Source organism: Desmodus rotundus, chromosome 12, assembly GCF_022682495.2.
Source record: "Desmodus rotundus isolate HL8 chromosome 12, HLdesRot8A.1, whole genome shotgun sequence".
In the NCBI taxonomy this organism is placed as follows: Eukaryota; Metazoa; Chordata; class Mammalia; order Chiroptera; family Phyllostomidae; genus Desmodus; species Desmodus rotundus.
The window spans coordinates 19,283,395-19,311,184 of NC_071398.1; the positions used below are offsets into that span (position 1 = coordinate 19,283,395).

The 27,790-nt window shown below is 46.4% G+C and overlaps 1 protein-coding gene across 15 annotated transcripts in view; it reads left to right on the top strand.

Moving 5' to 3' along the window:
* The window catches only part of HYDIN (HYDIN axonemal central pair apparatus protein), a 338,541-nt gene that overhangs the window by 211,581 nt on the left and 99,170 nt on the right, over nucleotides 1-27,790 (top strand). For 14 of the 15 annotated variants that reach the window (XR_008425734.1, XR_008425735.1, XR_008425736.1 and 11 more), the window contains 15 exons: nucleotides 1,482-1,619; nucleotides 2,336-2,513; nucleotides 4,157-4,281; nucleotides 7,613-7,740; nucleotides 8,162-8,298; nucleotides 8,530-8,657; nucleotides 8,806-8,997; nucleotides 9,323-9,472; nucleotides 12,553-12,792; nucleotides 14,683-14,851; nucleotides 15,707-15,874; nucleotides 16,329-16,502; nucleotides 18,992-19,162; nucleotides 23,935-24,149; nucleotides 26,657-26,794. Coding sequence is in view for 12 of the 15 variants with exons in the window: in XM_053915141.1 (XP_053771116.1) it covers nucleotides 1,482-1,619; nucleotides 2,336-2,513; nucleotides 4,157-4,281; nucleotides 7,613-7,740; nucleotides 8,162-8,298; nucleotides 8,530-8,657; nucleotides 8,806-8,997; nucleotides 9,323-9,472; nucleotides 12,553-12,792; nucleotides 14,683-14,851; nucleotides 15,707-15,874; nucleotides 16,329-16,502; nucleotides 18,992-19,162; nucleotides 23,935-24,149; nucleotides 26,657-26,794 (2,451 nt within the window). In the remaining 3 variants the exon portion in view is untranslated. The other variant, XM_053915151.1, reaches the window with a different exon arrangement.

Here is a 27,790-nt window from a genome sequence, read left to right on the forward strand (position 1 = left end):
TTGGGAAGGTCACTTGTCGGAGAGTACTGAGAAAAGAATATGGGTTTGTAGCAGACGAACTGGGACGTTATCCTGGTTTTACGTCCTACTGACTGTGCCACCTTGGGCTCATCACCTGACCCCTCCAAACCTCAGTATTTGTCAACTGTAAATGGGAATGGGGTAGCAGTGCCTGTCTCACCAGGTGGTTGTGGTTACTTAAGGGACTGGTCAGTACCGTGCTGGGACAGAGAAGGCCTTCAGTCCTGAGTCCCTTTCTCCGTCTCCTGTCGGATCACAGCCGGGTACCTCCACCTCAGTAAGGGTATCCTAAGCCCCTCTATTAATTGATGCTTCTTACATTAAGCTTTGTTTTTCATAATTCCCCACTATAGCTCATTCATTCATTTGTGGCCAAGCTGTTTTACCCTTGGCCCTAATGCACCCCAGCCCTTCCTACCTTCAGGAAATTATTCCTCTTGTCCTACCAACCCAAACCTACACATATTGTAAGACCCAGCTCAGATCCATCCCTCACTTGTCTTTCTCCTACTTTATATTTGCCTGGCACTTAAGTATAGTCTTTGCCATAATATAATGTACCTCCTAATTTTTGCCTTGGAATAATTGCTCGTTAATTCTATGTCTTTACATCTTCTCTTCCCAATTAGACTTTGTGTTATGTACTCAGAGACCATATTTCCTATCAAATTATAATGAGAATTAGATCCTCAATATAGCTACTGCGGCTATAATTACGGAATTGTGTGTGTGTGTGTGTGTGTGTGTGTATTTATAGGTTAAAGGTAGTGGCTAAAATCAAATTCACCCAACGTCTATTGAGACCTTTTTCATTGCCCTGACCAAATAGAATTCCCTTTCATTCATTATCTCCAGGGTCCTCTGGGCAGTTGGTTCTGGATCAGCTCAGAGTGTATTTTTAAAGCAGCTGCTCTTTGCCCTCGCTTGTCCTAAAACCTCTAAAGTGGCCTCAGTTTGTGGTTATTGAACCTGCTGGTTAGTTACTGAATTGCATGAGCAAAATCTCATAAAAAGACATATCTGGCCTATTATCTCCATGTCTTCGCCATGTAAATAGAAAAATTTGTTCTAGAAAATTCTGAACTCAAATCTCAGTTCTTTTACTTTAAAAAAAAAAAAAAAAGCAAATCCTCCTGGTGTAGAAAAGGTAAGTAATCCTTTAATATGAGTTCTTTGTGGTGAAGAAACCGAAGTCCGGGAGGTGAGATGCTCACCGCACAGCCGCACTGAACACGTGAATTGTTAGAAGAACTAAGATGAGCCGGGTGTCCGGGGTCTGTTGCTCCTCCAGCCCAGCTGGCACCTTTTTTGTATACTGAAATGAGGGGAGGTAGCATCTCCATCCTGAAAAACACAGCCGTCTCCGTGAGGCATGTCTGTCTAGCTGCCCTTGTTGGGATGATGGCAGCATCCCCAAGGGTGGTGACAGAGGGACCACGGGTTTCCTCCTTCTCCTCAAGCTGTTTGACCACGTCACAGAGAATCAAATCACACTGAAGAACACTGGGAAAGTCGGCTTTCAGTTCAAGGTGCTGACTGCCCACCAGTCTTCGCCAGACAACCTTATGCCCGGAGTGCCGCTGACCCTGCCTCTCTCAGTAAGTAGCCTCCCCGCCCGTGAGGGCCATGAGACAATGGTCAAGGCGCCCAAATTCACACCTACAGGCCACACCCCACGGACATGTCACAGTGCACTGAACGTTCTCTGCCAGGATCATGGGTGTGACTTGGGGGGTGGGGGGTGATATCTTTAAAATTAAAACTAAAGAGCTCTCAGAAGCAAGAAAAATGAATAAATCCAAGCACTTCACTCATTTATTAAACAAATATTTACTGTGTCCTGCATTTGCCAGGCACCGGCCCAGCACAGGGGTCCCCTAGTGGAAAAGGCAATATCACCACATGGATTTTTTTCCATGATTAGAAGATAGTTTATTTCCACTTATGTCCTCACACTTCCTTTGTAATTCCTTGAAGCTGGGAGCCCCCTGTCCACTGACCACAGCAAATAAGAGCAATTTTTCATTAGCAGGTGTGAAAATGCCAGTAGACTGCAGGGAGCCTAATTGGTTTTAAAAGCAAATAGAGGAAGTAGTTCCTCCTACGTGGTGTGTTAATCTGTCAGTTTTAAGGAACTTTTGTTGAATTTTTTCACTGTGAGAATAATTTTTTCATCATGAACATAAATCTGGAAGGAGGGGAGTGAGTGGGAATACCCAGCACAATAGGCCCCTGGGATTATCTGGTCCACAAAGGGCCAAAGCCGGAGTCCGTTGTCAGTTTTAAAGTTCTCTCTGGTGTTTCTGCTGCATAGGGTTTTATCAGCTCACTTCAAGAGCAGGTGTTGAAGGTTTACTACTTACCTGGAGTACCTGAGGTCTTTCAAAGAAGTTTCCAGATACAGATCGCCCACCTGGACCCAGAAAATATCACATTGAGTGGAGAGGGAATCTTTCCCCGAATCTGCCTTGACCTCCCCAGAAACCTCAAAGGTAATACTACCCCACTATCATATTTCCCCACCGGGGAAAAAATAAGCATCTTAGCTTTGCTCATTTGAAGGTTGATAGCTCCTCGCATTATCTGCTTGTCAGTCCTCCTAGTTCCCTTCGGTGTTATTCCTCAACCACAAAAAAGTCAAGAGTTCACATTGACTGGGGAGCTGAGTTTGGTGAGACAGGACCTGGCCATGGCAGTCCCAGATTAAGGCCCCGACCAATTTTGCCATCACTGACTCGCTCACAGAGGCATCGGGAAACTGCACTTCCAAAGGCCTTTTCTTCCAGCACACATTCCCTCCAGCTGTGATCTCCCTCCGAGGTGCCCTTCCCTGCGGCACACTCACAGATGCCCTTCGAGAACGCGAGGGCTGATTTTACTGCCTAGAGCACTATTCTCGGAACGTAAACTGTACTGAACGGCAACAGAGGTTCTAACCCTCTATTGATCTTACAGAGTTTGGAGGCGAATTTACACTGTCACTGCCGGCCCACATGGCCAGCCAAGGCTTGTCTGGTCGCATCTGGCCTCCAGAGCTGTTCCTCTGTGCAGAGTATTTCTGTCTTGGCAGAGCCCAAAGCTCAGCTGAGTAGCGCTTTTAGCCACAGACTCTCTGCGGTTCTTTCTTGCTGGATCAAAGGTCAGAGAAACTTCTCACTCTTCTTCAAGCTCCTTGAAATCTATATTCCCTAGACAGCTTCTGACTAAACCCTCATACTTCAGCCTTTCCTCCTGCCCCATTCCCCAAAATCACTATCTCATTGGTTGATAACCACTTATTAAATCCTAATTGTCAGCTCCCTGAAAATATGAACACAAACATTAATACATCTAAGACCCTGTCACACCTTAGCTGTGACTTCTGTCACAACAGCAGAAGTCCACCTCCACATACAGTGGTCAGGAAGGAAAGCCTTTACCACACAGTTGGAAACTAGCCGGCTCTTGGTCTGGTCAGGGGACACGGTCTGGCCGGTGCAGGGCTACAACACAGCTGAAGTCTGAATACCGTTAGCTGGGCCTTCTGTGTTCCAGTTCCCCGCAGTCCAGGGCTCCCTGCTGTTCCCTAAAGGCACTGGAACCATTGCACTGTGCCTGCCTTGCCCCTCACGTATTGAATTTGCACCCCTTCGGTGGACTTTGGTGTCTGAAATCTCTCCACTGATTGCCTACCCTCCCTGATTTGGGGGATTGTAGCTTATTTAGGTGTCATTAAAGTAACTTGACCTGAATGTATTCTTTTTTGTCAATGGAGAGTTAATAAACATCAAGACTAATTGAAAGAGTGACCAGCCATCTGGGTATGTCAGTGCCAGAACTCGGAAAGTACCAAGTAAGCTGGGATCTAGTTGGGTCCCCCTACCAGTGACTCAGGATGTTACTGCCATCAACTTCCTGAGAACCAGGCGGCAACTCACTAAAGCATAATCTCATTAAACTCAGTGAGGTCTCTGATACAAATCCAACCCCCACACAAATCACTTCATCTTCTAAAGCAGAGAAAACATGGCAAGGGAGGTACCAAAAAGTTCCTTTCCCTTCTCACTTTATTTAACATGAGCTGAGAGCCTGGGTTTGGGGCATAATTCATATATTTCTAACGATCCTGATTTTCTTTTCCTTCCAACCCCCGCAGGAAATGAAAAGTATGAAACCTTCTTGAATCAGGCCAGAAAAAAACTAGAAAAAGAGTTCCACAAATATGAAACCTTTAATCACTTAGAGACGACTGAGGAAATGCTTGAGGATGAGTCTTCTGAGGTAACACTAGCCTCACTCTGCACAGAATGTATGTGGTAGAAGAATGGTATGTGCAAAGGCCCTGGGGTAAGCACATGGTATCTCTGAGGGATAGAAAGGAGAAAAAGGTATAGGTAAAGCAAAGAAGTGGGGCGGTGGGGAATAAGGGAACCAAGATGAGCCTGAAGAGGTAAGCAGCCCCCTAGTGAACCTATTAAGGGTTTTGAACTTTAGCCTGAGGGCAACAAGAAGTCACTAAGTGTCTCAACTGAGGCCTTATTTTGTGTCTTTTGATTTAAAAGCTGATGGAGTAATTCTAGATGAGAGATGGTAGTAGTGTGTAAGCAAAGGTGTTAACCAAGAAAGTAAGGAGAGCTGGGTGGATTCAAGAAATATCTTGGAGGTGGATTGGTCAGGGGTCGCGTTGAACATAGGAGTGAGGAGGAGGTGGCTTCCAAGTGATTTGCTTGGATGACAAAGTAAGAAGGGGGCACTCCGACGAGGAACTCAAGACCAGAAGCAAGTTTCAGGTGAAAGAGGTGGAAGGGAAGTGAGTCTAGATGGTCCATTAGTGCACCTGAGATTTCTGTGCATCATCCAAGTAGAAGCATCCAGTAGGGAGCTGGAACCACTGCTGTGGACGTGGGGAGAGACGTGAGTTGGAGAAAGTGATTTGAGTCATCATATGGTCTTTGTAATCACAGGACATGGTGAGCTTCCCAGGGAAGTGTATTGAGTGATCAGGGAATAGGGTCAATTCAGAGTAGAGATAGAGACCTCAGGCACCCAACAATGAAGTGGGAGAAAGGGACACCCGAAGGGGTTCTGGGACAATCAGGAGTGTGTGGTGCCTCCAAGACAGGGGCCAAGGGAGTAACACAGCTTGTCAGCAAAGGTTGCCCCTGTGGTGGGAGAGGAAGGCAAAAACTTCCCTGAAGTTTCTCTCTTTAACAGTCTATTCCTGACCATGAAGGCTGCTTTCTCCCTGTGCTTTCCTTTTAAAATGCAAATGCACATGACAATACTGTCCTAAGGAAGAATTCCATATACACTAAGGGAGCTGCCAGATTGGTTACCAGGGGTGCTAAAAGGGGGAATAGTGGTGGCATTGGGGAGACGGGGAGCCCCACAGGCCAGCAGTGATTACTTATGTTCCAGATACTGAAAGTCAACCTTAGCTCCAAGAGAATCAGAATTAATAACAATAGCTACCATTTATTGAACTCTTATACTAGGCCTGTGCCATGCTACTGACCTGCATTATTATTTCATTAAACCCTCCCACTGTGGAGAGGGGGAGTAAGGTGCCATTATTATCCTAACTTCACCGTTTTACAGCACTCATGGAAGTGAAGCACTTCTCGCAAGGTGAGCAGTGGAGCTAGAATTGGAATCCAGGCCTGCCCAACTCCTAGCACCATGTTCTTAGCCCCCGCCCTCTCCAGCCAGACCCCCAGCCTCCCGTGAGGGGCAGCAGTGCATCTCCTCCACCTGCTAACTGCCTTCCCAGGTGGCTCCTCATCAGACCCTTAGCACTGCTGTCTGGTGGTCCCTCCAGACCTGGGGTAATGGCAGGAGAAGGGTGAGCTAGTCCTCCTGCATAAGCCAGCGGCCAACTGAGCACTAAGTGGCTCAGGAGCCAAGCGTAGGGTTGGCTTTGCTGTTCTAGAATCAAGATGACTGGGGCTGCCTGTAGATGAGGTGGGCGCCTGTCCCACTTTGTCACAGTTCCCACCTCTCCCCGTTGTCTCATTGCAGACCACTCCGCACATTAACCTTTCCTGCTTGGCCCTGGGCTTCCGGTTTGGACCTTCTAGGGCAGTATGTCCCAGCCTTTTTTCACTCTCAGTCCCCCCAAGACATCTTTTATCTAATACCCCATTAAATACATATTGTGTATATAAAATGTAATCTCTTTGAATAGTTTGATACTAAATTTTTTAATTTATATTTTGAAATAACTATCATTCAAAGGTAGTTGTGAAAAATGTTTTTCCCGATGGTACCATCTTACACAACTAGAGTACAGTATTAAAGGCAGGACGCTGCCAGCGGCACAAGCTACGGAGCTTATTCAGATTCCATCAGCTCCACGTGCACTGGTGTGTGGGTGTGCGTGGGGGCGCTTCCTGCATGGATCTGTGTAGCCACCGCCACAATTAGGGTGCAGAACTGTTCCAGCAACACGGGCCCTGTGCTTGTTGGAGAAGTAGACTTAAAACAAAATCCCCTTCCAGCTCAGAAAAATCTCTCCACAAAGGTAGACGAGAAAGAAAAAAATTTTATTATTAAATAACTATTAAACCAGAATGAGAGCTATGTCACAGGCAGTCCGCGAAGAGATTGCAGAGACAGAGAGACATGTTAGCCCTTTACGTACGGCCAAGCAGATGCGGCCCGTTACATGTTGTCAAATTACCTAAACAGTAACTAACCCTAAAGAACCATAACGAGTCCTCAAATTAGAGGACTTGGCAGCGCCGTTTGTCACACATAGCTCATCCTAAACTCACATGGTAATTGGGGTGGCCATCTGGGTTAGCTAATTGGCTTTATCCAAGGGAAACCAAACTTCTCCTGTTTTTAGGACAGGGCCCTATGATGGTAGGCTCCCACCCTCCCACAGACACGGGGCGGTAGGCGCCCCACCGTCCTTGAAGATTTCCTCAAGGGCCGGTCCGCAGGTCCTTGAGAGGGACCCTGGAGTTCAACGGCTGACAAGAGGCTTATATAGCCTTTAAAAGGATGTGCATACATTTCAAAGCGAGAGAGAAAGAATTTACATACAAGTTTTCTAAAGCAAACGCTCTAAGAAAAGGGAGTGAGGAGAAGCCTCTTCCCTTATTTTCAACAGGGAGAATTAAACCTCTTAATTTTAATTTGCATTTGCCCTGACATGCTACTCCTTTATAGCCGCACTCACCCCCAGTCTCCCCATCCCTTTCCCCTGGCAACCACTGATCTGTTCATTATCTCTACATTTTTGTCATTTCAAGAATGTTATATAAATGGAATCATACAGTATGTATGAGATTGGCTCTTTTCTCTCAACATGATGCCCTTGAGAGCCGTCAGTATCAATAGTCCGTTCCTTTCTATTCCTGAGACTGCTCATGCTGTAGATGTGCCAGTTTTCTTACCACGCCCACCCCCATGAGAATATTAGTATCACAAACAGACTGTGCATCTGCTTCTGTGCTGTGTCTCTGTGGAGGGTCACGGACTACTGTGATAGCCAAGATTTTTTGCCCCCTCCATGGACCAATTTTCTCCCCCTTAGGGGTGATATTGCCCACATTGAAAGTACATGTTCTGGAAGATATTGCTTACTTGCTCTTCCCTCTCGCTCCAGTTAAATGCTCAGCTCCAGATGGAAGTGGAACGACTTCTAGTCCAAAGCTACGCCACAGAGCATCAGAAAACAGTTATCCCCGATCCCTCGGATGACGTCAGCCACTGGAGTCGCCTCAGAATGGCCAAGTGAGTGCCCTTGCATGTTGCGTTTGCTTCAGAGTGCAGTGGAGCAAGCATTGCGCCCACCAGAGCGCTCCCTGAAATGATGGTTGATTGGCTGGGAATGCAGTCCACTCGCTTCACGGACCCGCTGCCCTTTGGCATCCCGCTCACCAGGCCTGTTGACATCAGAAACCTCTGGCTTTGTCTGATGGACAGGCCCAATTTCAGGTTCACGGGGGCCCATGCCGAAAGTATTCTGAGATAATGGCTGGAACAGCAATGTGGGCTTCTAGAGGAAGAAGTATCTTGTTCCTAGTCTCTATCCTGGGGTCTGTTACTTATTCTCAGCTTCAGAGAATAGTGCTGTGCACAGGAAATAGAAGAGAGCCTCACACTCTCAAATCTGGAAAAGTGACCGGTAAGGAGCACTTGTTAACCATTACAGAATCCAGCTGCCAGAGTACATCCTGGATTTTGGCCACATCATCCTTGGTGATGTCCGAACACACATCGTCAAGATCACCAACACCAGTCACATCCCAGTGTCCTTCCACGCAGAAAAGCGCGTCCTTCACGACACAGGTAACCAGGCTTGAGAGACCCTTTCCCACTGTACCTTGTCATTTCTAACAAAGCTATCTGTGCCATCTTTCTGGCATAGAGTGTGTGTTTCCTCTGGGATCAGCTGAAAGAATTGTCTGGCCGCTCACTGATTCTTTGAAGGGTTATCCTGCCCAAGAGGGGCTCCATCTAAAGCAGCTCTTATTTGCTATTTCTCTTCCCCACAAAGAAATTTCGTTTGTCTTGGTCCAGGCTTTAGTACTGACTTAGATCGTGTAAAGAATCTGCCTTACTGTGAAACAGAAACATTTGAAGTGAGATTTGACCCACACGGGACCAGTCTTTCTGTTGGCAACAAAGAGGTCATTCTGCCCATCAAGGTAAGATGTGCTGCTGTGCCCAGCTGACCCTCCCCAGCTTCTAGCTCTGCTGGTCGGTCACCCCGGTGTGATCCAGTTACTGTTTCAGAGCCACGCTTCTTCCCCCAGCCCTATGGCCCCTGATAACAGCAATTTTATGCCCCTCTAGGTGGTTGGGGGGCCAACAATTCACATCTGTCTGCAAGCCATGGTGACCATTCCAACTATGACTCTGTCTTGTGAGAAAGTGGAGTTTGCCACAATTCAGTGTGGACAGTGCCTTGTGGAAACCATTCAGCTTTCCAATCATCTTCAAGTTCCCTGTGAATGGTTTGTCCACAGCCACAAGCTATGTAACAAGGTGAGTGAGTGTGGCCCATTGGTCCCCTTTTTTCCATCTCCGTTTCAGCCACACTTGTAATTCTGGGCATCCACTCTTGTCATTCTCCTTTCCTGCTCGGACTTCCATTGACAACCATTGCCTCCCGATTAAAAGGTAGCCCAGCATTTGAGGATCCATCAGGCCATGCTGTCTGGTGAACGTCTGAATCATCTTTGTTCCCCTGGTGTCAACATGTTCCCCGATACCTGGGAGGTACTCCGTAAATGGAGGCTGAATGCGTAGAGGATGGAATAAGTCCACTTTCCATAGATAATGATCAGATTGTCTCATATTTATTAACCAGCTGGAGAAACACATGCCGAAGTACTTAAGACAGAAACTGTATGCTGAGTTAAAGCCAAAGACGCGGATCTTTGAGATCCAGCCTACTTCTGGGGTCTTGGATCCCGGTGAGAGATTCAACGTGCAGGTGAAATTCATGCCCAAAGAAGAGGTAAGCTGCAAAGAAGTGTGAGTCCATTCAGACTCTCCGAATCTCTTCGACCTTTACGACATCCGTGCTTCATTGGGTCTCCAGGGGAGCTTGGGGTGGCCTGTGCCTCCATATTCTGAGCATGCACCTCAGGCAGCTCCTGGCTCTCATAGGAGCTGTGTGGCCTGGTGGTGAAGGGCACCAGCTCTGGAATCAGCCCACCTATGTAGAGGTTGTGTGGCTTTGAGCAAATTACTTAACCCTGCTCCACTTCAGTTTGTTCATAGATAAAATGAAAAAAAATATATGTCAAAAAATTCCTTATTGCAATTCTGAAATCCAATAAGCTCCAAAAACTGCAAACAAATTTCCTAAGTTTCAGACCCAAACTCATTTGGCAGAGAAACTTCATCTGAACCAAAACGAGACTATGTAACCTTTAGTTACCCCACTTAGCTTGCAGAGTCAGACACTGCATCTGCAGAAATGGTATATCTGTGATGCCAGGGGGCCTGCCCCACACCCTGCTGAGGCTGGTAGGTAACATAGGCCATTTGTGTTCTGTTTACCTGTTTGGAAATCTGAATTTGAACATATCTGGCCCCCAGAGTTTCAGGTGAGACGTTGTCAACTGCAATAGCTACCTCCAGAGTCATGTTGAGGATTAACTGGATTAATGTGAATAAAATGCACAGCATACTGCTCTTATGTAGTGAGTGTCTCAATAATTATGAGCTGTTATCATTAGTAGTTCTGATAATGGTAAGTACTTCCTGGAAGACATACTCCCCGGGCCTCACAAACATTCCTTTTGTGAATAATCAGCACAAAGCTACTTCTGACAAAGAATGTAGTAGAAATAATAAAAACTTAGAACCAGAGAGGAAGTCAAAAGATTATACTTAAAAAGACTTATTCTCAAAGCTTAAGGCATTTAGGAGGCTTTTTTCTTTAATCTTTTAAAAGAAAAAAGATGCATGTTTTTAGATTATTTATGACTTTGCTGGTAATGGCTTTGAGGAAATGCTTAAGAATCTACAGTGAGAAGGAAGAAAAGTGAATGACTTCATATCGATTCTAAAATAAACTCTCTGGCCCTGACTGGTGTAGCTCAGTGGATTGAGCACAGGCTGTGAACCAAAGGGTCGCCAGTTCGATTCCCAGTCAGCACACATGCCTGGGTTTCGGGCCAGGTCCCCAGTACGGGGCGCTCCAGAGGCAACCACACACTGATATTTCTCTCCCTCTCTTTGGCCTTCCCTTCCCGTCTGTCTAAAAGTGAATAAATAAATCTTAAAAAATAAATAAAATAAAATCAACTCTCTGGTTCTATTATCATAAAAAACATCCCTAACCCTTTTGAAAGAAAATAGAATTACTATGTTTTTCATTTTTAGAGAATCTTAAGACTGTCAAGGGGTTTCATCATGATTTTGGGTGTTTTACTGAATGAGGGCAATATCAGTAAATATAGTTTTTAAAAAATCTATTTGTGTAGGCAGTTAAATAAAGGTTGAGTTGGAATTGGTCAAAGTCTTAAAAATGCTTCCACCAACTTGGAGAGGAGTTTGTGGGCTCTACACAAGGAACTGGTTAGCCCTGCAGCCCATGCGACCCACACCTGTATCTCCGTGAGCTGCAGAGAAATCACCAATGTCCACACACACAGCTCCTAAACATCATAACACGCGTTCAAAATAGTCTATGTTAGAAAACAAGGAAATGAATGAAATCCATTCAAGAGAGGGAGAGAAATATCAGTGTGTGGTTGCCTCTCAAGTGCCCTGTACTGGGGGCCTGGCCCACAGCCCAGGTATGTGTCCTGACTGGGAATCGAACTGGCGACCCTTTGGTTCACAGCACGCACTCAACCCACTGAGCCACACCAGCCAGGCCCAGAGGTACGGATAGTGGCAGTGGGACGTTAGAGTGCACTGGGGGTCTGAGGGATACTAGCAAGGCACTTGAAGGGTCTTCTACAAGTGATAAATTCAAGCAAGATTTCCATTAAACCCAATTAAAATATAGAAGTTTGGCTCATAAGGTACCGTTTCCAACAGTAGGAATTTTTATGTACGTGTGCATCCATCTGATTTTCCCCCTTGAGCTAAGATACTTAGGAGCTCCTCCAATCATGCAGCCAATCATGGCCTCCCAACCCAAGCCAGGAGCCCAACTGTATCAGAACAACCTAGGCATCTGGTTAAAAATGAAGAGTCCCCAGCCTCAACCCTGCCCCTATCAAGTCAGGATCTCTGGGGTTGGCACCTGTGAGCCCGCCTCTTTAAATAGGTTCCCCAGCGAAACCAGAGTAGAATAACTGCCCTCACCAGCAACCAGACTTGGATCATAACTGTACCAGATGAAATAAATGCTGGAACAGATTATCCGTGACTTAATACTGTATCTTCAAAAAATTGAAATATGTTCATTTAGATTCTCCAAAAAACAAATCCGGAGGAATTTTTGAATGCAAACAGATTGTTTGAGAAGTATATGGAATACTGATAGAAATGTAGAAAGAAGATAGTAAGGGAAAAGAAGGAAGCTAATAAGGTGTATGAGTGAGCCAGCTACCTTGGAGACTGGAGCTTAATCCCACTGGGAACTCTTAGAAAATACACAAAATGCACACTTCAGAATTATCCGTCCCCAAGAGTGAGGGAGCTGGGGTCTTTACACAGTAACTACTCAGAGTCATTGACTGAGGACCACTACCAGCAGATGTTACTTCTCCAGCACTCTGCCCTGCCTGGCTCTGCCCTGCCCATGGGTAGCAGGGCCCGTGAAATGGGAGCCCAGGGGTGCAGGCCCAGAGGTACAGGTAGTGGCAGTGGGATGTTCCAGTACACTGGGGGTCTGAGGGATGTGAGCAAGGCTCTCGAAGGGCCTTCTACAAGCGGTAAAGCATCGATACAGCACCCAGCATGCTCTAATAGGTAAGCGGTATTGATGCTGTAATAGAAATTGCTCTCCTGCAATTTTGTAAGAAAAGTTTTCTCTCTTAACCGAAATAGGATCAATAATCCCACCCTAGCAGTGGTTACATGGTGCGTAACAGAAAAATATTGAGATGCTTGTATTGTGTTTATGTTTTCCAGAGATTCTACAGCCAAACCCAGACGTTCCAGATTGCACGTGGTACTCAGAAACTTACGCTGCTGACACAGGGGCAAGGTTTGGAGCCACGCTTGGAATTTAGCCCTTCCGTTCTGGAGCTGGGGCCGCTGCTGCCGTATGCACCTGGAGACGAGGCCGAGGTGGTGGTGAAGAACCCCTGTGACTTTCCCATTGAGTTTTACTCCTTAGAATTTGACCAGCAATATCTCATAGAGGAGAAGGTGAGCAGGGGCCGCAGCCAGACTCCATTCGGCATGTACTCGTGTTCTCCTCCGCCAGGACAGCTGCCTCCTGACCTTTGCACCTCCTTCCCTTCGAACCCTTCCTTGTCAATTTAGAGATCGCTCTGTAGCCTTTTCTAACCTACCTCCCTTGCCCTGAGCAGAATCGATTGCCTCTTTTGTGATCTCATAATATATATTTACCAACTAATTGAAAAATTAGTACATGCTTATGATTAAAACTTAGACAATGAAGAATGTACACAGTAGTCATTACATTTGAAGTCAGTTTATTATAGAGAGCATATAGTTGAGTCTTCTAAAAAATATATTTGTTTATTTTTAGAGAGGGGAAGGGTGGGAGAAAGGGAGAGAAACACTTGATGTGTGAGAGAAACGTCAATTGGTTGGCTCTCACATGTCCCCAGCCAGGGACCAAACCTACAACCCAGGCATGTGCCCTGGCTGGCAATTGAACCAGCGACTTTTCGCTTTATGGGACAACGCCCAACCCACTGAGCCACGCCAGTCAGGGCTAATTGAGTCTTTTTAAAAATACACTGTGGCAGTCTCTGTCTTTAGTTGGTATATTTAGACCATTTACATTTAATGTAATTATATTAGGGCTGAAATCTGCCTCTTTTTTTTTTTCCTATTTGTTCTGGGCTGTGTACTTTCCAGTTGCTCCTTCATGGTTTTTTTTTCTTTTTTTTAAAACTATATTTTAGAGCAGTTTTAGGTTCACAGCAAAATTGAGAGGATGGTACTGAGATTGGGATATACCCCTTGTTCCTCTACATCAGAGCTGCCCTCATTCCAATATCCCTTTCTAGAATGCTACATTTGCTACAGCTGATGAACCTACACTGACACATCATGGAGCTCACTGTTGATGTTATATGTTCCATGGATGGGGACAAATGTATGACATGTATCCCTCACTACAGTACCATACAGGGTAATTTCACTGCCCTAAAAATCCTCTGGGCTCAGCCTATTAATCCCCCCCTCCTCCCAACCCCTAGTAATTGCTGATCTTTTTACTGTCTCCATAACTGGGTCTTTTCCAAGGTGTCATATAATCGTAAGCATATAGTATATAGCCTTTTCAGATTGGCTTTTTTCACTTACTAATTAGTATTTACATTTCTTTCATGTCAGTTTGTGATGATAGCTAATTTCTTTTGACCACTGAATAATATCCCATTGTCTGGAGGTACCACCATTTATCCATTCCCCTACTGAAGACATCTTGGTTACTTCCAAGTTTTGGCAAATTATGAGGAAAGCTGCTATAAGCACCCATGCACAGGGTTTTGTGTAGACATACGTTTTTGATTTCTCTGGTAAACACCAAGGGGCTTGATTGCTGGATTGTATTGTAAGCATATGTTTAGTTTTGTAAGAAGCCACCAGCCCATCTTCCAAAGTGGTCATACCCTTCGCATCCCCATCAGCAATAACTGAGAGTTCCTGTTGCTCCTCATCCCTGCCAGCATTTGATGTTGTCAGTGTTTTGGATTTTAGCCATTCTCATGGATATGTAGTAGTATCTTGTCGTTTTAATGTGCATTTCACTGATGACATTTTACGTTTGTCAATGAAAAACAAACAAAACAACAAGTATATGTTATTTTTAAAACAAGAAGAAATTTCTCTTCTGTATGTTAAATGCCCAGGCTCAAATGGAGCAAAATAAAGATCCCATCTCCCCGGGTTCAGGGCTCAGCCTTACCTTTGGACTCCTCCAAAGGACCCTGCCCTTTGCATACACCGGCCTCAGACAGGCCCGGGGGCTTTACACGAGGGATGAGCAGACCCGCTGAGGGCTGTGGGGAGGAGCAGAAGCTTCGAGCAAGGCCAACAGTAGTTCCTGTTCTCCTCGAGCAGATCTTGCGGACACTGAAGGGCTATGATTCCTACAACACCCTGCTGCTGCCACCCCGCATCCCTGGGGAGAAGCTGCCCACAGAAATGTACGAGTACTTTAATGAGATGAAGCAGTCAAAAGAGGAGCAGCTGAAGGTGAAATACCTGGAGGCTCTGGTGCAGGACAACGGTGAGAACTCATCTTAGGGGCCCGGCTCTGGCCACTGCCCTGGCTTCTTTGAACTGTCCCTGGTGCCAGGCAGGTACAAGGTGCCTTATGCATTTTATTTCTCACTCTTACGAAATGTTCCTATTATCCCCATTGCATGGATGCACAGAGAGGGACACATTCTGCTCTCACTGGAATCTAGTGGGGAGTTAAGACAGAAACAGCTAATACAGATCTAGAACACTTGCTGGATACCTAGGCCTGTGCCGAGGGTTTCCCATGTACAGACGAGAAACTGACGCACTGAGAGACAAGGTCTGCAGTTTAAGTGGCAGAATCAGGATTCAAGCCCAGGTCTCGCTGACTCCAGAGTCCATGACAGTCATTACTCAGCTTCACGGCTTCCATGGGTAGACAAAAGGGTAGATGTGCTTAACGATAACATGGAGAAGTGTTCGTGATAAACTAAGGGAAAGCAGACTACAAATTGGTACGTACAAGTTTGGTTTGAAAAATTAAAAACTCAAAATATGAGAGGTTGCTACTTCTCCTGTACTGGTATCAAAAAATTAAGATGCAATTCCTCTGTCACCATTTCGTTGTCTATCTATCTCCTTTGGCAGCTGAATTTTACAATTTATAGCTCTTCTAAATATTCCAAATTTTCTGGAACAATAATTTTGGATTTTCTTACATTGGAATGTAGAACACTCTGAGCAGAGAAATTCGCTGCAGTTCTTGATTGAGTGGGATAGTCCAGAGTGATGGTAACCAGCTCGGTGATTCTCCTCTTCCTTTCTCTTTGCTTTTCTGCCCCCAACCTCCCTCGCCCCACCCCCAACTCCTCCCTGTGTTTTTCTCCTTGCTCTCTGGCAGAAGACGAAGAACTATCCCCGGTGGATCAGGGAGCCTCCACCAGCATGAAGAGGCCCTCACTTAACCACGGGATCTCCGTCATATCCGACCTGGGAGAGCAGAATGAGTTCAAGAACAACCTGTATGACGAGGATGATGACGACAGCCTGGAAAAAATAGTCTTTCAAAGTAACCAAGCATTTTAATGTTCTGGCGCCAGTTTTCTCTAAGCAGAAGTGGGACGAGTGTTCAATGCCTTTGCACTTTGCTCCATGAAATGCAACTTCCAGGCCTTCAAGCACAACTGTGTATTAATTCTAAAATATCAACATACCATCATTTATTTAGCCATTTCCCTTAATGCTGCAAACTCTGCCACAGTATTTTTCAGAAGAAAAGATCCCCCTCAAATGAAATTAAGAGTCAAAGAGCATCTGTATTTGCAATCCTAGTAGCTGTGGGCAAATATTAGCCAAAAAGGGCACTCTTGTTCGATACAAGGGGGCTGAGGGGTAGAGCAGATTGCGTGTGTCATTTTCAATCAACGTTTAAACACAAAGTCGTTCCCGTTTCCATCAGGACCCCGTGGAGTCGGTGTGTCCACATACGTGCACATGCACACATACATGTTCTTCACTTGCAGCTGACAAGATACAGAGCACTGACAGCCACTCCTCAGAGGAGGTGGGAGAAGTGGAGAACAACCCCGTGAGCAAGGTCATCTCTCGCTACCTGGGCATTGATATCTCTGCGGAAGGTAATGCGACCAACAACCAGAAAGGCATCGCCGTCATCATCCACGGGACGCCCTTGTCAGGTACGCTGCCGCCCGAGGGGCGGCCCCTTTTGTGTTTATGATGAAACTCGCACGTGTCATTTTGAGGCCATGAGACTTTTTTGTTTGCAATTTATATATCAAAGGATTATCTCCAAACTGTTAAATTGCCAACCTCAGAGATACAGGACTGGAGAAAGAGCAGGGAGACCTCATTTTTAATTAATACATCTGTGAATTATTTGAGCTTGCATTCTTTCTATTGTATTATTCAAAATTAGAGGGGGGAAAATATGTACAAACCCTTTGACCTGGCAGTATTGCTTCTAAAATTTTGTCTTAGAAAATTAATTAATGATGTAGACAAAGATTAGCAACATGGATGGTCACTGCAACATGATTTGCCATAATAACAAATCCGGAGTAGTTGAAGCACTCATTACGGGGGACTGGTCAATTAAGCCATAGCACACTCAGATAGTGAATTACCATCACCATTGAAAACAGCGTCTTGTGCACCCAGCGTCATAGCGGCGTCATTAACCATAGACAAAAGGGAGAAACAGCCCAAATGTCCACTGACAGATGACTGGAGAAACAAAATGTGGTAAGTGGAGTAGCATTCAGCCTTAAAAAGGAAGAAAACTCTGATGTATTCTATACTACAACGTGGATGGACCTTAAGACATTGTGCTAAGTGGAACAAAGCAGATGCAAAAGGACCATAAGGACATCGTTGCAGTTATATGAGGTGCCTGGAGCAGTTGAAGTCACAGAAACAGAAAGTGCAGTGGTGGTTTCCAGGGACTGGGGGACTGGGGAATGGGGGGTTATTCTTTAGTGGATACAGAGTTTCCACTTGGGAAGGAGAAGTACTGGTGATGGTTACACAACAGTGTGAGTACACTAAAAAATGGTTAAAATGGGGCCCTGGCTGGTGTGGCTCAGTGGATGAGCGCTGGCCTGTGAACCAAAGGGTCACCAATTCGATTCCCAGTCAGGGCACTTGCTTGGGTTGCAAGCCAGGTTCCAGTAGGGGGCGCGTGAGAGACAACCACATGTTGATGTTTCTCTCCGTCTCTTTCTCTCTCCCTTCCCCTCTCTAAAAATAAATAAATAAAATAAAATAAATGGTTAAAATGGTAAATTTTGTACGTATATTACCACAGTTTTTAAAAAAAATAGTGCCATAGAAGCATAATGAAGAGAAAGATGTTCACGATACATTGTTTTAAGTGAGAAAAAATGTCATACTTATTATTTGGAATCTGTATTAACTTCCTATTACTACTGTAACAACCACCAAGTTAGTGCTACAAAACAACGCCCATTTGCTTGCACACAGCTCTGGAGTCAGAAGTCTAAAACGGGTCAAACTGGCCTGCATTCCTTCTGGAGGCTGTAATGGAGACTCCATTTCCTTTACCTTCCCTAGCTGCTAGAAATGTTCCCTTCAGTCCTTGGCTCATGACCTCCTGCTCCATCTTCAAAGCCAGCATTGTAGCTAGCACCTTCCAGCCTCTCTCTCCTTTCTTTCATCGTTATATCACCTGCCCTGACTCTGACCCTCCTGCCTCTCTCTTGTAAGGATGCTTCTGATTACATTGGGCCCACCCAGACAGTCCAGGAGAATCTCCCCATAGCAAGATGCGTAATGTAATCACACCTGCAGAGTCCCTTCACTGTGTAAGGTAGCATGCTCATGAGTTCCAGGGGTTAGGATGTAGGCATCATCAGGGGGTCATCATTCCGCCCACCACATAACCCATTTCTTTTTTATAAGAAATATAAATAAAATAATTACATATGCATACTTAACAACCATACACAAAATTCTCTCTGGATCAGCAAATTATGGATTATTTTCTTGTCTCCTGTCCATTATTTCTGAAATTTCTGCTTTCTTTTTAATGAGCAAGTATTTTGAAATGAGAAAAAAATCAACATGATTTATTCTTTAAGCCAAAAATGTCTTTCTGTTAGAATCAGAGACCATAAGAGCTACAAGATTTTTTAAAATAGATTATTTATTTATTTTTAGAGAGTGCGGTAGGGAGAGAGAAAGAGAGTGAGAAAAACATCAATGTGTGGTTGTCTCTTGTGTGCCCCCTACTGGGAACCTGGCCTGCAACCCAGGCATGTGCCCCGACTGGGAACCAAACCAGCCACCCTATGATTTGCAGTCCAGCACTCAGTCCACTGAGCCACACCAGTCAGGGCAGAGCTACAAGATTTTTGAAGATCCACTGATAGAATCACTCTTCAAGCTGAGGAGAAAACCCAGAGGGGGGTGTGTTGCCGTGCATAGCACACAGCCCGTCGGTGGTAGAATTAGAGCAGAACCCATGGTCCTGACTCACGCCACAGGCCTCCCTTTTCTGTTCTGCTGCTGCCTCTGACCGCGTGAGAGACTTGGAGGCAGGGCGCTTGGAAAGATCACTGTATTGGGAGGGGCCTCTGCTTTAGAGTTTCTGGCTAGAACACTGAGCAAATGAAAGCCCTGAAATTCAGCCCCCTGACCCTTTTTATAGGAAAGTCCGCCACGGCAGCCAGCGTTGCCAAGCACTACAATGCAGCCTGCCTGAGCATCGACCCCATCGTGCTGGAAGCCATCTCTGAAGGCAGCATCCCGGGGCTCCGGGCCCGTGAGCTCTGCATCAAGGCTGCCATAGAGCAGTCCATGCGGGAAGGAGAGGAGGCTGGTAAGAGCCGTTGCCCCTGACATTTCGTGGTCAAGTGGCCGGCACCCCCACTACTAACACCCCTCTTCTCCCTTTCCCCCACCGAGCTTTTCTCCCACAGCTCGGTTGGAGGCTGATTGAGAACAAGCTGCTAGCTTAGTAGCCCAGAGAAAAATTCCCTTCTCCCAGTATCTATGGCTCTCCTGGCCGCCCAATCCTGGCACTCACGTGGCATTTCAGGGAACAGGACAATGAGTAACACGTGGCCCGTACCTTTGGGGATGGGACACCTGGAGAGGAGCAGACATGTGCTCATCCAGAGCAGAGGAAAATAATGCAACAGAAGTGCTGGCTCTGTGACGAAGTGAGCGGGGCTGAGGGGGTGCCAACAAGTGTGATTTGGGGAACTTTTCATGGACGTGGCCTTCGAGGGAGCACAATAGTATTGATAGGTAAAGATGAAAAAAAGGACATTCCCAACAGAGAAAGTGGGGAAGCTGACAGGAAATTAGAGGTGGGAAGGCAGCTTGAGGCCAATTGTAATTGACCTTGATGCCAAAATTAGGAATTTGGATTTTATTTTGAAGGAAAGAGTTGTGTGGTTTCCATTCTGTGGGAGAAACAGTTAGAAAGTAGCTCTTGTAATGTCTTGTAGACGAAGCCAATGATGAACGGGCCTGGGCAGGCGGACCTGGCTGTCACCAGTGAGCAGGGAATTGAAGATCCCACCAAGATTGCTACCCTTAGAAACCGGGAAAAGAATGGCATCATTTACCAAGACAGGGAAGGCAGGAGGAGGAGAAAGTTTGCTGGAGAGGAAAATTACTTGAGGTTTTGAACCCACAGGGGTGAGGCCTGGTGTGGCCTACCTACCACAGGTCAGAAACCCTGGCTGCATCGGAGTATTTATAGAAATACTCCTAAGGTGACACCATCCCCAACGGTGCAGGATGCCTGCCAGTTGGTGAAACTGGCTGGGGCTTTCAGGCGTGCCCCCTCCCCTCAGTACCTCTTCATGGGGTGCTCAGGGGAACGAAAGACTCTGCTTGGGAGATAAGAGCAATCGCTCTTTAGTTATATCAGGGAGGAAAAATAATTCTCCCTCTGCCCTTCTGAGTTCTCAGCTGAGACCCCTGTGATTAAAGAAAAACAGATTAACAAGAGAAAACACAAGTGTATTAACATGTGTACTTCACCTACACGTGGGAGATATTCAGGGGAAAATGAGTAACTCCAAGTGGGCTTTAGAATTCAGAATGAAATACCAGCGTAAAGGGAAGGGAGAGGAGGCACGCAGTCCTCTCAAGGGGCAAATGACTCTTAGGAGCAATGAATGGACCTTAGGGAACTGGAGGGAGGGGTGGCAGCCTGCCCGGGTGTGCTGTTGACGTCAGTTCCCCTCTGTGTCAAGAGTCCATCTTCTCTGTTTGATGAAACTCCCAGAAAGGGGCTTTGTGACAGTTGGAGTTCCTTTTGCAAGGCTGTCTTTAGGCAGATCAAGGAAGTTCAGAGGAAGCCCCCTGTGCATTTGCTGCTTTTCAAGTGCCTACAACTCGAAATAGTCAGTATTCCCCAGCAGCACGATTGCAGGTGCCGCGTCCAGGAACTCCTGGAGTCATACTTCTGAGTGGCATATTCTGCTACCCTTCATGCTGAATTATAGCTGGATTATAATCCTGCTTCTCCTAGATTTTTGTTTCCTTTTCTCCCAAACTGCATGTCACCGAGGTCTCTGGAGCTGTGTTGGTATCCTCTGACAAAACGTGAGTCTGAGCTCCCTGTCTGAGAACGTAATGGCAATCTACAGGCAGAACCAGGGTCTTCCTCAACAAAGTGACAGGTGCAGCCATCAGAGTAGAGGAAGTCAGCCCAGAAAGTTCCAGAAAGACGGGGGTGGGATGGACAGGGCAGGATGGGACCTTGGGGGCACTTCCATTGTAGGAGGAGGTTGTGGAGGAGAAGCCAGGGGTGGCTGAGAGACAGAGCGGAAGTCAGAGGGGTGGGCAAGCAGGGGCGCAGGTGGCAGGGAAGTCCAGGCTGCAGCAGGGAGAGGGACAAGCAGGGCTTTCAGGCCTCTCCAGAGCCCTGTGGAGTCCACATACTGTTCGGCTTTATTTTCCTGGTAGCCCCCGTCACTAGTGAGCATGCTGTTGCGTTTACTCATTTTATCATCTCCCTCCCCCCACTGGAATGGAAGCCTCTGAGGGCAGAAATTTGCGTTAGCTTTCTGCACTAATGTTTATGCAGCACCCAGAATGCTGCCTGGCACATAGTAGGTGCAGAGTAAAGATTTATTTTTTAAAATGTATTGAATCACTAAAGGAACACAATTGGAGATTGCTGAAAATTCAAATAGAATGAACCCTGAGAAGAGGGCTACTGTAGGTCAGAGTTCAGAGGTCACTGTGGACTTCGAAGAAAACCCTTTTAAGAGGGGGTTCAGCCCAAACACACATGTGCAGTCTGCTGTGGAGTCCGCAGGCCATGCCAGACAGGAAGCGGTAAATCGAAACCTGCCTGTCCCGTGCGGAGCCTACTGGCCGCCTAGTCCACACCGAGATGCGCTGTAAAAATGGAGATGCAGTGTACAGTATGTGGTGGGTTTTGAAGACGTGGCATGACTAAAAGCCTGCAAAATAGCACAGGAAAAATATTATATATTTTATTTTCTTTTATTTATATTTCATATTATTTTGTTATTTTGTATTAGATTATATTTGTATTCTATTATGTATTTTTATGTTTGATAATTTTTATATTTTTTATGTATTGGGATAAGTAAAATACACCATTAAAATCAATTTTTACTTTTTTTAATATGGCTAACTAGAAAATTTTAAATTACATACATATATAGCTCATTATATGTCTATTGGACAGTGCTGGTCTAGACCACTATTTCTAGAAAGTGGGCAGTGAAGGAAAGAGAAGAAGTGAGACAGCTTGAAAGAAATGAAAGGTTCAATGAAAACTTGTGTTAGTCTGCATCAGGAAAAACTGGCTTTTTAAGCCGCAGAGGAATGATGCTACGGACAAGCCAAGGCGAAGCTGTAAGGAGGGCACAGAAGAGAACCCACAGGGATCAGTGAAGGCGGGATGGGCCAGGGCGGAGTGGGACTTACGGCAAACTGAGCAGGCATGGGATGGAAGGAGGCTGGGGTGCCATTCTCAAAGCAGAGCCTGGAGGGGTGGGGGCGAAGGGGCCTGGACGAACATAGGACCGTGCAGGTCTATAACTGGAGCAGAACTTGGGCACAGCTACTCCCCTGATGTCATCAGACACTTTGTCCACCCTAACCCCCAGTCCTCCCAGGCGCTGTATGAGGCCCTTGTACCTATAATCAGGTACCTGGAAGGGGAGGAGGGAGCCACTTGAAAAGATAAAGCAAAGCAATGTATAGTGACAGCTCACAAGGGAGAGTTCTCAAGGGCTTATGAGGGGAAACCCCCCCAAAACAGAATTCTCTTCTGGAGGGCAGGCCCCTTGTAGTACAGGCTCTCCCCAATAGGTGAGTGTTCTAGGATCCCATCTGTATCAGTGAACCAGCTGGTGTTGCTGTGAGAGGCCGCATGCAGCTTCAGTTAATTTTCTTTTTTGAAGACTCTTTCAGTGTGTTTGCCAGCTTCACGATGGGTGATTTACGAGCACACCTGCCCACACTGTGCCGAGTGTTCAGCAGCTTTTGACCAAAATCAGCATGACTCCTGTGCCCCACCCTCCCTATTCACCTGATGTCACCCTGAGCAACATTTTTTTCTTTCCCTGGATGAAAAAAGTCCTCAAAGGGAAACATCTTGCCAATGTGGAAGAGGTGAAACAAAAAACAGCAGAAGCCCTAAAAGGCATCGAAGTCGACAAGCTGAAAAACTTTTGAGCAGGAAAAATTGTCTCGATAGGTGTATTACATCAAATGGGGAGTACTTTGAAGGTGACTGAAGTTCAAACATATAAGAATAAATACACAATTTTTTATAAATAAATTCCAGGTTTGGGGGTGTTGACAAGGAACATTGTCCTGAGTAACAAGTCTGCCCAAGAGCTGGAGAAACACGGAGGTGGCCAAGCAGGCAGCCCCATCACCACATTTCAGGGCCCCACAGCGTCTGCTGGGCCCTCCTCCAGGCGCAGGCAGTCCGTCCATGTAGAGTCGGGACCCAGAGGACACCGTGAGACGGGACTTGCCATTGCGGGCCAGAAGCTCGGAGGGGCAGGAGTCTGTCCGCAAGGCGCAAGGCACTATAACAGTTTTTCTGAACAGCTGTCACGGAAACTCTTGTAAATAATTACATCAACCACTGATTCCGAAAGGGAACTTCTCAGTGGGCGGGGTCCTTAGGAGTGGTGATCTGATTGGAAGGCCAAAGGTGTAACGGAAGAAATTAACGTTAAAGCCAGGTTTGCCAAGAGTACGTTGTTATTAATTAGCCTATTTGTTCATTTGGGCAGCTCTGCTGTGGAAGCAAGAATGAATGCCCTACCCAAGCTACCCATTGGCATCCCCGCGGCCTAGAACCACAAAAGGTCAGGGGTTAGGTTCCCAGGGCAGAGCTGTAGTCTACCAGCAGTTTCAGAAATGGTTGCCCCCTGGACTGGAAGAGAAAGTGAGGCAGATTAATGGGGGTCTGAGCAGAGAAGAGCCCTGGACTCCAGGCCAGGCTCTGCATGGAGCCATCATCATCATCTGGTCCTCAGTGGCTGGAGCCCCTTCTCTCAGCCACACTCGGCCATCCCCACTGTTACGTCCTTATTATCCTGTGGTGACCTTTAGTATAAACCCACTCTCTCTGTGTAGCCCAGGAGACTGCTTCGACCCAAATTGCCATTGGACCGATACAACTGAGCACTGAGACCCTGGGCAAGTTAACCTCAGAAGCCCCTCTGATAACCCCAGAAACGAAAGGTGCAAAGCCTGTGCGTGGGAGCGTGCTGCTTGGCAAAAGCAAGGCAGAGAGCCACGCCTCTGGGTCTCAGAAGCAGCAGCATCAGCACCCGCCCGAGACACCACAGGTACAAATCAGGGCCCCCCAGAAGGAGGTCTGGGGTCCTTCCTGCTCCCCATCTTCCTCAGCATCCTGCAGCCCTGTCAGCACAATGTCATTCCTACGGGCGCCCTCTCCAGGCAGGTCTGAGCGCTGTCCCACCACTCCCCGGGAAGGGAGGTTCTTCCAGCAGGTGCTCAGCAGGTGACTGTCACAGTACAGGCACTGGGTTGGGTGTGGCAACGTGAAGATCAGTAAAAGTAAAGTCTCTGCACTCAAGTTGCATAGAGAGTCCGATGAAGGACGTCGCCACACCTTAAAACATGTGCAATAAAATGAGATTGGTGACAAGTAGGTGTGTAAAAAGAATTAGGTTAAACCATCAGTCATTTTTAAAAAGCCATAAAGAAGGTCAGAGAGTTTGAGCCAGGTGCCCAGAGACTTTGAGAACAGTCTTGGCAGAGTAGCAGGTGCTGAAGCCAAAGACAGCAGACGGCCTTACCCTCCCACTGCCAAACCCACCAGACAGCCCTCCTGCCAGCCCAGCGCTCGCCTTCCCTGCAGCGGAGTAACTGCTTCTGCACCAGGCCCCATCCCTTCTCTTTCACTCAAGACCTGCATTCCTGCAATAATCTCTCTCTATATTTGTTTTTTTTTCCTATTGTCTGTTGGATTCTTCCCATCAGCATCTAGGCAGGCTTTATTACCTCCCATCTTTAAAAACTGCGCTCCCATGACCCCAGATTCCCCTCCAGCTATTACCTCATCTCTCAACTTCTCTCCGAAGAATTGCTGCCCGATTGCCTCCTTGTCCTCACCACCGTTCTCCCTTCAGCTGATCCAACAAGGCCTTCGTCCTCCCCACTTCACCGGCTACCCTCCCCAAGGTCATGGGCATTCGTCTTGCTAAATCCAATGGCCAGTTTTTTGTCCTCATCTGCCATGATCTCTTGGCAGCTGACAGCCCCTCCTAGAAAGGCTTTCCTCACTTCGCTTTTGGAATACCACGCTCCTCCACTTTCCCTCTGCCTCCTCAATGGCTGCCTCCCCTCCTCCATGAGTGTCTCCACCTTCAGACACTAGTTTTCCAGAGTAGGCTAGGACCAAGTCAGCTACTCTTGTTTTTGGTGTCTACCTTTTCTTTATAGGTGATCTAATCCAGTTCGTTAAATACGTAAGTATTTTCTTCATATACTTACATGTTTTCTTCAATATTCAAACAAAATGTTAAAATACCTCAGTATTTTCATTATGCTCATAACCCTCGAATTTGTATCTCCAACCCTAGATTCTCCCCAAGCTTAGGTTCATTTACCCAAATGATGTTCAGTATCTCTATCAAATGGCTTAGAGACATTTCAAAATTTACATGTCCAAAAAGTGGTTTTGCTCCCTCCCCCCAAAACCAAAACAATACAAAAAGTTGTTTTTTCCTCCATCTTTCCTTTCTTAATAAATAACTTCACCCTTTTTCAGTTTACTCAGTTCAAAACTCAAGGAGTCATTCTTGATGCCTCTCCTTTCACCTCCCACCTCAAGTCCTATTGGCTCTCCTTCCACAATCCCTTTATCAGGTGCTTCTGCTCACCCCCCATGTCCGCCCGGACCCTGCTGCCATTGTCGCCTGCCTTGACCACGGAGATACCTGACTCGCTAGTCTTCCTGCTTCCACTCTTGTTACCTCATGCAGCAGGCAGAATGCTCTCTTAAAAAATCAAAGTCCGATCTTCTGTCTGGCTAAAACATGCCCACAACTTCCTACAATGCTGGGAATAAAACCTAGATTCCTTACTGTGGCTGACAAGCTCGCATGTTCTGGCCTGGCTAGGTCTTTGACTCTAAGCCTGACCGGCTTCCCCATTGCTCACTCAGTTCCCGTCACACTGGGCTCCCACGTGCTCCCCAAACACCCACCAGTCCACGTGTGTTGTGGGAACTTGCTCTTCCCTCTCAGAAAGACTCTTCGGTCAGGATTTTGCCTCGTTCTTTCACATTACAGGTAATGTGACAACCCTTTCTATTTATTCTTTGTGACAACCCTTTCTTAATAGCCATTGTCCAACTGTCATGGCTCTTTGTTCCCTTACCTGGACATTTCCTCCCTGGCCCTCACCGCTGTCTGACATTGTATTATTGATTTGCATATTTGTCTGCCCCTCTTTTGTCTCCCCCACTTGAATGTAAGGACCACACTGGCAGCAACATTGCGAGACTTGTGTGTTGTTGTGTCCCTGGCACTAGCGGGGACCCTGGTGCATAGTAGTTGCTCAATGAATATTTGTTGAGTGAATGAACAAATGGGTGCTGTTCGTATATACACAAAGCACCTTGCACAGTGTTCCCTCTTGAAGCTTGTAGCAATTCTTTAAGGAAGGCAGGAATATTCCATTTTATACTGTAGCCCCCATTTTACAGATGGGGAAATGGGGCCCAGAGAGATTATATGGTTTTCCTGAGGTCATAAGGCTTGTATGTGTAGGAGCTGTTGGGGCACCTAGCTGGATTCTAACTCCTGGTCCTTCTCCCACCAAACAGGTTTCCTCCAGTCCCCTCCCCTCAGGGCCAACGCCACGCCGGCTCAGTGTCAGCCCGAGTGTCGGAGGGGACACCGGACTCCTGAGTTGCGTGCTGCCTGAGGAGCTACTCACCCAGATCCTGTCCGAACGTATACAGGTGCGTCCACGCCCACCCTGGTGAGTTGCAGGGCTCACTCACCGTCCCCGCTGTGCTGGGGACTCTGAGCCCTCCCCGACCCACAGCAGCCAGGAACCCAGGGGCCTTGGAGAGGAAGACAGGTTTCCTCACCCTGCCCAGTCATTTACTCGTCCTTGTGACAGCCCTTGTCTGCCCCTGACCCTGGCTCAGTCTGCTGCCAAAAGCTACTCACCTTTAAGGCCAGCAATCAGAGGTTAGCCATTCAAAAACAAAAAACAAAACCCAGCAAAGAGTCATGGCACAGACCACAGCAGTGTTTTTAAAACTATAAGGTGGAGCCATTACGAGTTAGAGTTTGGACACATCTTAACTGCTGTAAAAATATGTTTGTAATATGTCATGAAGTGAGAAAAGAAGATTATGCGCTATATGATTTCACTTATATGTGGGATCTAAAGAATAAAATACACAAACAAAACAAAACAGATGCACAGAAATAGAGAGCAAACTGATGGTTGCCAGGGGGAGGGGCAGCGGGCTGGGGGAGAGAGGGGACGGGAGGAAGACGCACAGATTGGCAGTCGAGAGCGCTCGTGGGGACGTGAAGCCCAGCACGGGGAATGCGGTCCGTAGTGTTGGAATGACTACACAGGGTGCCGGGCGGTCACTAGAATCACAGGAGAGCACTTTACAAATCATATAAATGTCTAACCACTATGCCCTACACCCGAATGAATAAAAACAGTATTGCATGTCAACTGTAGTTGAAAAACTAAACAAGAAAGAAACACAGATTATGAAACAGTATGTAAAGCACAATTACATTTCTATGAAAAAATTATAAATGTATATGATACCCATAATAAAAACTCAAAGCACAGGTAAACTGTAGTTGTCTTTGGATAATTACAGGTTTTCAGTCTTCATTTCTGAATTATTTTACAATGACATAGTGCTTTTAAAGTCAGAAACTCGATCACTGCTTTCATTTTTTAAAGTCTGAATGTGTTATAG